An 11079-nucleotide genomic window follows, 5' to 3' on the forward strand; every position below is an offset into this window, starting at 1 on the left:
CTGGAGAGAGCATCCTTGAAGCACATGGAGCCTTATAGTGCACTGTGGAGTAATTTTAAGTAATTAATAAGTTTTAAGAATTATTCAATATTGCTCGCAAAATTTCATAAAAACGATACACAATTCAACACAATGCAGTAGATTGTGGTGCTGCCAAATTTAGCTGCATATCTTATCTTGAAATTGCAGTGCTCGTTTTGGATAAAGTATCGCAAATCGCTGGTTTCTGCAAATCATCCACCCCGTGAAGCTTTCTTTCAAGATAAGTAAAATTGGTACGCATTTTTCTTCGTTTTTTTTTTCTTCTGCTCAATATTCATTCGTTCGTTCGTTTCTCTGTTATCATCAATCATCAATAATTTAAAAGGATTGTGAGGAATCGACCCCCGGCGCAACTGTCTGCCACTGTCGTCTGTCTTGCCCTTCCTTGCATTCTCCACACTCGTGGGCCGGTCCAATCAATCGCTTCCAATCCAATCGGTTCTGGCAATACCATCCTTCTACATTCAAATTCTTCTTTTCGCACGGGGGAGGAATTTCTCATATAATATATAACTAACATTAAATTGTACTTGCGTCACTTTCACTAATAGATGCTACTCTCCCGCCCTCTGGTTGGTTGTGATCTTCGTCGCTCACTCGTGTTTCGCGCGCACTCAACAGTTGAATAGTGGTGGTAGTAGTAGTAGCAGCAGTAGTAATAGATGTAGTAGTAATAGTAATTAGTTTTGTTTTTTGTTTCAAATTTTGCAAATTCCCTGTTGAGGAGAAAAAACCCGACTATGTGGCCATGAAGGGGGCACACCAACGTTACTGTAAATCGTAATATACGTGTTTTGGAGGGTATATTATCATGAGAAACAACACACGAATTGCGCGCACGATCGGATCGGGGAATTCAGGATACGTGGGGGAGAAGTGGTTTCTTCGGGAAGGGGGAAAAGGGGAAGGGGATGGTTTCGTTGTTGTCCTCAAAAAACTGGATCCATTTTTGTTTTGCAATTTAATTTGTATGGTTTTTCTACCGTCGGTTTTTCTCTATCATCTACTATCTCACACATACACAGACATGCTTTCGAAGCGCTGGTTTGGTGATGTTTCCTAATTTTTTTTTGTTTTGTTTTGCCTATGAACAAATACAAATACTTCCTCGTGTATGATCTTTTGTTTTGTTTTCAGAAAATGAGTATGAATCTAACCTACGATCGCATCAATCTTATCTTAGGCCCGGTTCCTTCGGTTCCTACTTGTTTCTTGTTTTCTTGTTTTGAATAAATATCACTTTCTTCCCATCCCACCCACCCACACACACACTCGACGGGTGCTCAGAGACGTGCCGTGGTTCAATAGATCCGACGACCTGCAAGCTGCACGAATGAACACACAACCCATATGTAAACGCAAAAAAAAACAAATCAAACCACACTATGCCATTAATTGACCCGTTCTTTCACTCCCGGGCGCGAGTGTGAACGCGCGTGTTCGATTCGATCACTACGAAAAAAACGCATAGGATCTTTTCACACGCTTCCCGATGCTGCCTGACGCCTAATACACACACACACACACACACAAACAAAGCAATAATAATAATAATAATCATAATAATAGCAGCTCCGCGAGTCGAGGAATCGTGGTGGTGCCCAGCATATGGTGAATTTAAGGAATGTGCGATTTGCGGCAATTATATTGCGCGCTCACTTCACATCTTTTTTTCGTTTTGTTTTGTTTTGCACACAGACAGACATGTGTGGGCTCAAATACTATCGCAAAACAAAGGACAATACATTAAAGGGGTACACACTAACATAACATGACAGAGTACAACGTAATAAAAATGGTGCAAAATAAAACATACAAAACACGCTAGCAATAATAAAATAATAAAAAAGAGATAATAATAGTTCAACAAAACACTCAAACACGCACGCACACAAACGCATCTTCTCCTCTTTGTGTCCATTTACAATTAGGGAATACTACTTTCGCCTTCAACAAGCCCGACCGGTTTAGCGACTTTTAATTGGCCGATTAATTCTTCGGCGAGACAGTTATCAGCTTATGTGGCGTAACCGGGGAAATCTGAAACAATAAGGAACGATAAGGCGAAATTAATAAACTGAGCATAAATTGCTCGCCCGCACGCATACATACCCACAATGCTCGACTTCCGCTACCCGGGGGAAGCAAGTCGTCTGGATCGTCATCGTCGTCCAGCACCACACGATCGACCAGCCCATGGTTCTGCTGGTCGATAAACAGCAGCGTGTCCTTGCTGCACGTGTTTGCACCACGGATCAGTGAAACTGCGTCTCCCGCATCGATCACGCTCTTGTACGTGGTGAAGGACGACGGCCGATGGTGCATCAGCTCGGACATGTTTTCCCGCCACAGAATGTCCTGAAATTGCTGCGAGGAAGGGAGCGAAAAGCGACCACCACCGTTGGTGGCCACCGATCCCGTTGCCAGACCGAGCTTCTGCTCCACCCGGTCGTGCTTGTCGCTGCGAAGCGGAAGTTTCCCCTTCGTTGACTCGCTACCACCATCGTCCGCCGATTTGGACGTTTGGTTGAACCGTTCCAGCGTGTCCTTTCTCGACGACTGCTCCTCTGCCGCTACCTTGTTAGTGGGGCTCGGGGCAGCGGCGGCGCTTCTACCGGTGGCATTGTTAACGTTCGGCGTTTCCGAAGATTGTTTGGTCGCTGCTTCATCAATACCTTTCTTCTTTGATTCTTTGGCTTCGGGGGTTGCGATGATGAGTTCTTGCTTTTCCGTTGGCACAACAGCTGACGATGATAATGAAGGTAATGAAGATTGCTGATCACTTTTTATCGCAGTGACGTTGCTGACTACATCTCGTTTGGGCATTTCGTTCGATTCGCTACAAGCTTCCACCGCTTCTGGGGCAACCACAGGACCAGACAAGACGTCCGCCGTGTCTGTGACGAGCTTTTCGGCGCGACTTTTCTCGTTCACCGAAGATACCGACATCACCTCGACGTTGCTATCCTTTGCTTGTGTGGAATCACGATCGGGCGATTTTGCCGGTGCAGAATCGGGGGAAATACTGGCCGTGGTTTCTGCCGCGGAGCTCGAGGTCGGAGCTGCAGAAGACGGGGTTGGAGCTGTCGGAGCGACCGTCTCGATTGTGGGAACAGCCACTGGCAGCGGTTTGACTGCTGCTGCCGTCGTCGGAACTGGTTGCACCTTCTTGTTCCGTTCCAACGTTGCCGTCGCTGCGGCGCTGGCCGGTGCTGGTGGGACAATAATTTTCGAGACCCAATGATCCCCGGAACTGGAGCTAGAGCTGCCGGAACACTCGCCCGACCCGTCCGACGGTAGCTTTCGTCTTTGGTAGAACAGTAGGTAAGCCTCGTTGTTGATGATTTCCTCGTCGATGCGATCGTTCGGCACGTGCGAGACACGCTGGTCGTCGAAGCGGTACCATTGGCCGTCGTACGGGTTCTTGCAGGCCGCCGTATAGTGCCCCGTCTCCAGCGTGTCACCCTGGTGGTAGCACACGGCGTACAGGTCGTACCGGTTGTCCATCGCAAGCTGGCGACGGCCGGTTCCGCCGCCTCCGCCTGCTCCTGCCAGCATGGAATGTGTTTGATTGGAATGGGCACTTCGCATTATTTTGCGCCACGGACTCCAGTTGTCCGTATCGGTGTATCCCGCCGTACCCTGCGACCGGTCCAGCGTGTTCTGGTGGCTTTGCGCGGAGGTGTGGTGGTTGGATGCCTGGGACGGGTGCGACGATTGCTGGTGCGCGGAGGGATCGCGCGCTAGATGCGGCGTCATGTCGAAACCGTGCAGCGGAAACTTTACCAAATTCGTCAGCTTTGCTGCCTGCGTGCTGGCACGAAGTTGCTGCTGCCGGAAGCGCTTCAGATGTATCACCATTATGTCCGGTAGGGACCAGAGCCCGAGCGTTTTCACCACCGGCAGGTACTCCTGACAGTGCGGACACTTCCAGGCATTGTCCTGGCCGAGCGTTTCCGCCTTGGTGTAATGTTCGAAGCACTGTTCGAGCGTTAGGGCCGAGCTGGCCGGGATTTTCTCCCTCATCTGGCTGACGCTTTCGTGCTCGACGAACGGATCGCCCATATCGTTGAAGAATCGTTCCGGTTCCGTCCACTCGAGCAGCAGCTTGACGTGGGCCGGCCCTGCATCCGTTGGCAGCACCGACAGCGCCAGATCGATCATCTCCGTAAACAGTGGATGCTCGACCGTGGCCTCCAGGTAGGTGTCCGCATCGCAGGATGGGTCCTGCAGGCGCATGCGGAACAAGCTTTGAGCCGGCGTAGCGAACGTAAACACTTCCGATCGCAAAATGTTCGACATCTCCTTTAGCAGCAGCTTCTGCAGCTCGCTGTACGATACGTCTCGGTTCACCACCAAACAGAACGGCGTACCGAAGCGCTTCACATGCCCACCAAAGTCCCGCTTTCCGTTGCACAGGCAGAGCACAATCTTGGTCCCGCTGGCCGCCTCCTGGCCACTGCCGGCAGGCGGACATTCGATACAGTACAGTGGATCGTTTTCGCGCACCGACGACATGAGATGCGAGTCGCAGAACACGCGACTGAAACCCGACTCGCAAATTTCGGTCAGTATCATCCGATCGAGCGCAATGCCCGTATCCGCGTGCAGCTGTTCGCGCAGCGCCAGCACGGGCGAACCGTGCGGAATGCCCAAACCGAGCTTAACCTGCTTCGGTTGCTGCGAGGAGTAGATCACCTTCACCAGCACGGGCTGCTGGGACAGCTGGGGCAGTGGCACCGACAGACAATAGAACGGGTCGAACGTGTTGCTCTGCTTGCCGCAGGTCGGGCAGGACAGCGAGGAGCGAAACTGGGCCTGGAACACGGCCTGCACGAACGAGTTGTTGCAGCGCACATAGTTGGCCAGCGTTTCCGCCGCGATCACCTCGTCGGAACGGCCATTATTCTGCAACGGTAAGAAAAGGGAGCGGGGGGCGTTTCCATGAATGTATTTTGGGCCGGGAACAGCCTCCTATGACGGTCTTACCTTGATCGCTTTGTACTTTCGCTTCGTTGCCGTGTTCAAATCTTCGTGCACCTTGTCCAGCAGCCAGAAAAGAAACTCCTGTGCGTCGTGCTGGGTAGAGCTGCGGAACTGACTGCCATATCGATCGACCACAGCCTGATAGGAACGGGTGGGTAAGGGTGAAAAGGTGATCAGAAAACAGACAAAACAGACGAAACCAACCAACCGTTAAATTTGAAACACTTTCTACCCGACCCCGGGAGCTTTCCGGGAGGCTTCTTCTTACCTTAAAATTTGAACTATAGTCCGGGGCGTCTTTGCACGTCCACAGCGATTTTAGCACCAGAGCAAGCTGTTCCGTCAGCTCACCCTTCGTACCAAACTTTTTGGCATTAATTTTGTTGCGTCGTTTTAGATCGGCCTGCAATGGATGGATGAATGAACAAGAGGCAGTAATTAATAGACCACCCCCATTGCTACCGTGTTGCCACACACCGCCACCTCCCCTCCCATACCTTGTAAAGATCCAAAACGAAATATTGTGCCAGTATGTCCGTGTGGCTGAGACACTGCAAGACGGCGTTCATGAAGCAAGTGTTGCCGTGGTTCCGCAACCCTATCACACCCGGCACAGTGTCCGGCGGCCAGACAAAGTTCCCGCCTCCTCCTCCTCCTCCTCCTCCTTCTCCTGCTGCTGCGCCACCTCCCCCTCGTACCGTGCCATTGAGGGTGGACGTTTGGGACGATTGTACCTTGTCGAATTTATGATTGCCCTAGAAAAATGGAAGCATTATTAGTCGCGCAGTTGTATGGTTCGGGTGTACCCTCGCGTCATCATGCTGCTGATGGTCATCAAACACATGTGAGAGCATTGCGGGAGGGGCGAGCGAGCGGGCTGTTTCATCAACGCCGGCCCCACGAACGGTATGGGGGTAGCAATGGTAACGGTGCACGTGAACCATCTCCAACCTTCCTCGCGCGCCTGATTGAATGATTGAGAGCAATCAGTGGAGAAGAAGGTCAATTATTTTTTCAGCGAGCGAGTGCACAAACCGTCGAGCGCACTCCACTGCTGGCCAGGAATGTGTGGGGAAGAGTGAGTTCGGCACCCTCATCATGCATGTGATCTCACACACGTCCGGTACATCCTGGAGATATATTTGCAGGGGTTGGGAGGAGATGGTTCACCGCTCGTTGCTACATCACACACGCCCGATCGACCAAAAATAATAAAAAAATAAAATAAACCATTGGATGCGTGTTTGGCCACTTACCACCGTACGGTTGACATAAGTCATCTGTTGTGCAATGCGATTGATAAACTTTTTCACTGATAATCGGCGGAAGATCTTCTTCTCACTGCCGTTCCCATTGCCCGTTGCTCCGGTGCCTTCCCCACCACCACCACCGCTGGATGCCGTCGTAGTGGTCGATTTCTTCTGATTGTTGCTGTTGGTTAACCTCGAATCGCAGCGCGATTCGTCATCTTTCTCGCCCGTAGCGGCAGTACCGTTGCCATTGCCAACCGCTTTAGCAGGCGGGTTACTACTTCCTCGCGAACCTTGAAATGGATTGCGCGGCATTGAAAATGCTCGCTTCAACTTGCTGCTCGCTCCGCCAGCACTGCCACCCGTGGCGGCGACCCGGGCCGACGCCGCGACATCCAGCGTATTATGTTTCTCCATTTCTTTTCACTTTTTACCGGGATCACCACCACCCCCTAACGCACCGAACAGCACCAACACACGTTTTCCGTCTTACGCAAAACCACCCGCTTCCTTTCCCCGTTATTATCGCAAGGTGCACACAGACACACGGTATCTCTGTCTAGGCCTTCCGGTCCGTCCCTTCTGCTTGGCGGAAGATAGCACGCGCTACTACACAAAAAAACAACTCTCACACACACGCAGCGCGCAGGCAGGCACGTTTAGAATGGTGCGATTGGCGACACCATGACCTCGCATAGCAGCCCGTCGACACCAGTTGTGTTACGTGAAGTATGAAAACATTCGTTCGCGGTGCTTTGGCGGGTCACACCATCGCCCCACAGTGCCACCCCAGCACACACACACGCACAGTGGTTGACCACGGGAGTTGCAAATCAACCGTACCGATGAGCGGGGGCTCGCGCGCGATAGAGAAAGAAAGAACGAATCAGAAGAGGGGTGAAGGAGAAGAAAAAAATCACTCACACGAAGAAACTACACGCGCGAAAGCCAAACGATTGGGGAAGAGGGGACGATGAAAGTGATTCAAATGGCTTATTAAATTCCACTCTCTAACACACCAACACACACATACACACACGCGTGCACACGCACGAAATTTCACGCCTGCTATGCTTTACCACCGCGCACGAGAATTGGCAAGTGCTGGGACTGTTTCACACGGGGCGGTGATGGAAGTTTCCTCTCTTCCACACGGCACATCTGCATCAGCATGTTAATTTACACACAGTGTCGTATGCGCGATATCTCGCGTATCCGTCTGCCTGCACAAGCGAGCAACAATTACTTATGGCGAATCATCATCATTTCGAGCGCGTGTCGTCATTGTCCTTCACTTTTCGTGATTCCGGTCTGCTCCGCTCACTGCTGTCACGGCGGTACTGCCTAGCCTGTAGGTCACGGTCTCCTTCCGGGACGACGTGTGCAGATTCAATGCTTCACCACGGGAAAAGTTTGTGGGGGTGGGGCGGTCGTGCGATTGGCAGGAATGTTCCAGCTTTCTAACCGAGAGGTTGTTTCTCTCTTCCGCAAAGCGAATACAGCAGCGATCGGGCGAACACACCCAGACAGGGCACTCCAGGAGCAGCAGAAGCCTAAAATGTTGATTTTGTCCGCACATAAACGATTTCTTTTCCACACCGAAAACAATCTCAGCGCGTCTGAATCCACAGCAAGCAGGGAATGATGCCACACGGTGTGTATGGGGTTTTCCAGAGGATAGATGCTTTTTCACTGTTTTGTCACCTTTCTCCACATCAACACCGTTTCATTTACACACAGCAGAGATTTTCTATAACGTACGACACGAAATTTTAGCTAAAATTACAACATTTTTACACTTTCTGACTTTCGTCTGTTTTGTTGATGAGATGCCATCCATCTATTTCACGAAAACGCTTAAAATCGGGTACGTCCATCGCGTGATTTTGCTTCGCCACAGTGACAGCTGTCAGCCGTATCGCTTGCGTGTCCGTTGTGGACTGTCATCGGCAAATAATTGAAAGTTTTTATTTTCATTTCTTTTTCATTAAAATCTTACGACTGGTTGATATTTCTACCATTTCTCCGTTCTATTAAATTTGATTGAAAATAAAAGCAGATTTCCATCCACTTTGTTCCATTTCACCAATGTCGCAGCTACTGTGGTTCAACCTCTTGGTTTGCTCCTGTCTGAATCGCTTTGGTTTATTCCATACTGTTCGACAAAGTTTTCGACCGTTGCTTTCGATCGAATCCATTTCCATCGTGTCCCAAACCTATTGTTTCAAAAGCATGAAACTTTCAATCCCAGATCTTGTTTTACGAAATCACTAAGATGAAATTTTATATGAACTGTAATTATCTAGTAATTCCACACTTTTGTTTTTGTGGAAACTTACGATGATTTCCGTAATCCTCTATTGACTAGTTTCTATAGCATAGCTCAATGTCTTGAATTCCAATAAAGAACGATAAATCTCGACCAATCTGCTAAAACAATCGTCAATTGATGCCCATTCCGAAGTCATTCCGGATACATGGCAACAAAAATTCAAAAAGAATACGTTCTCAAATCCAAAAGTTCAATGAACGGAGCTACTGTATGCATTTTTGCTTATCTGACTACCGGTATGCCATGGCATGATCGCGCTCTTTTTTCGATGGTTTGCTACAAAACAAAAGCACATCAACCGTTACTACGAGACGGGCGTGATTGCCCAGGCGGGTCATACACGCTTTTCCCTTACCTTTGGCATCCGTTGCAACATCAACACTGCTGCTGCTTGATAATTCACACGCTGCACTCACGTAGATAGGCGACGATAGGATAGGGATAGGGATTTCTCGTTCGTTTTTTTTCTATCTCCCACCCACAGCAGTGTTGGTTGTGAGGAGGAGAGCAAGCGATATCGTACCGGAGATTCGGGCGTATGTTTGCGGACAGCTGAGATAAAATCCATCCCCTTATGTCCACACAGTCGGTAATGTAAGCAGTAGACCGAAGCGTGCAATGAATCAGTGCGCGAGATCATGTCCCAGGAACCGGACATGGCAGTGGTGCTGTGTGAAGTTATCAAATAGTGCGCGCGTTCAGCTTCAGCGTGATTCGGAGGTTTTAATCTACTACCGCACAGTAAAATAAAGCACGTTTGACATGCGAGCCTCCCGTGTCCCACCGGATGGTGGCTTTGGGTGGGTTGTAGTGGCCGGTTGTGCACTGGTGAATGTACGTCTCGTAGCTGGCGGACACCAGTACCAGCACCATCGTCTAAGCCGTCTTATAATCCACAGGTGTTCAATCAATCGTTGGTCTCTGTGTTTGGGCTCATGTTTGCTGACTACCTCGCCAGTCTCGGAGAGCACGCCTTTGGGGCGGCGCTGGTGATGAACGTGATGAACATTTCGCTCAACTTTTCCGGCCTCATTACCGGGCCCATTATCAAACACTTCAATCCAAGAAAGGCCGCTATTCTGGGTAGTCTGCTGACGGGCACTGCGCTCTCGCTATGTTCGTACAGTACCAAACTGTGGCAGATTGTGCTATCGTACAGTGTGACCTTTGGATTTGGACTGGGGCTAATACAGTCGTCCACGTTCGTTGCCCTCAACTCCTACTTTCGCCATCGCAAGGGACGAGCGGTGGGCTTTGCGCTGGCAGGAACCGGCATTGGTCAGATTCTGATGCCGCTGCTCGTGCAGTATCTTCTGAGCAACTTTAACTTTAGAGACACAACTCTTATCATCGGTGGACTAGCGTTTAATGGGGTAAGGGAGGGGGTGGCCCTTTGCGGTGCAATGATCAAATGCATTCAGTGCTTCGATGCGTCACCGTTTGTTTGCAGGTGGTTGGTGCCAGCTTACTCCAGCCCGTAGAATGGCACCTGAAGGATAGTGTGGCGGGAGATGATAGGGAGAGCCAACCACTGCTGGCTATGGATAAGCCGAGCTCACATGCCAATGGAACTTCTTGCAAGAAAGCATCTTGCGGTTGGTCAAAACTAGCTGCCTTGATGGATTTTGCCATTCTCAAGCAGGTTTCGTTTTTGAACTTGATTGTTGGTCTTGGACTAGCGTACACAGCGTCGACAAGTTTCTCTTTATTTTTTCCTTACTTTCTACAGGTAAGTTACCTAAAAACATGTTGAAAAATGTTGCAAACACTTACATTTATGATATTTACCCGTCTCCACTAGAAATCTGCCAATCTAACCATGCTCGAAGCGGCCAACTGCATGTCGGTGCTTTCTACGACTGATCTCATCACGAGGATAACCGTCCCGGCGTTTGTGGATAGGATGGAGTTTTCCCACCGTACCACGTTTCTGCTAGCCGGAATCTGCCTGGTGGTGGCACGCTCTGTTATGGCCGAAATGCGCTCCCTGGTGCCGCTCATGGTCACGTCCGCCTTTTACGGTATCTTCCGCTCGATCACGATCGTCAATCAGAACCTGACGGTGGCGGAATATTGCGGCGAGAGAAAGATCGAAAAGATGCTCCCCAATGCGCTTGGGTTTAATATGGTAACGAAGGGCATACTGGTGCTGACCCTTGGGCAAATCCTTGGCTGGTTTGCTGACTTTACCGGCAGCTACTCGTTGAACTTGCACGCCCAGAACCTACTGCTCGTAACGACCTGCGTGCTGTGGTTGTGCGAAATGTACTTTAAAGACGATAACTAACCTGTGGCAGACCTCTTACTAGTCGTTTAAGTTTGTTAATTTGATGATAAGCATAGAAAATACAAATTCGCGGACGTTTGCACTTGACTTGACTTGTTGTTGTTTGGATTTCGAAAACGTTCGCTAAGAACAGGATGCGGTACTGAAAACACGTCGATGACAGTTTCGCATGGCACGCTTTA

General features: G+C 49.8%; 2 protein-coding genes across 2 annotated transcripts; one reads left to right on the forward strand and one right to left on the reverse strand.

The window, feature by feature from the left end:
• Nucleotides 1-288: 288 nt before the first annotated feature.
• Nucleotides 289-8150, reverse strand: LOC120893803 (ubiquitin carboxyl-terminal hydrolase 43). Its single transcript, XM_040295913.1, has 6 exons — nt 6285-8150; nt 5526-5783; nt 5297-5431; nt 5032-5166; nt 2155-4950; nt 289-2082 (listed from the first exon to the last, which is right to left on the reverse strand). The coding sequence occupies exons 1-6, from the start codon at nt 6693-6695 to the stop codon at nt 2032-2034; spliced, it is 3786 nt and encodes a 1261-aa protein (XP_040151847.1). The 5' UTR covers nt 6696-8150; the 3' UTR covers nt 289-2031.
• Nucleotides 8151-9211: 1061 nt separating this feature from the next.
• Nucleotides 9212-10984, forward strand: LOC120893807 (monocarboxylate transporter 12). Its single transcript, XM_040295920.1, has 4 exons — nt 9212-9444; nt 9510-9983; nt 10061-10339; nt 10412-10984. The coding sequence occupies exons 1-4, from the start codon at nt 9373-9375 to the stop codon at nt 10895-10897; spliced, it is 1311 nt and encodes a 436-aa protein (XP_040151854.1). The 5' UTR covers nt 9212-9372; the 3' UTR covers nt 10898-10984.
• The last annotated feature ends 95 nt before the right edge of the window (nt 10985-11079 follow it).

The sequence above is a fragment of the Anopheles arabiensis genome, chromosome 2 (assembly GCF_016920715.1).
Source record: "Anopheles arabiensis isolate DONGOLA chromosome 2, AaraD3, whole genome shotgun sequence".
In the NCBI taxonomy this organism is placed as follows: domain Eukaryota; kingdom Metazoa; phylum Arthropoda; class Insecta; order Diptera; family Culicidae; genus Anopheles; species Anopheles arabiensis.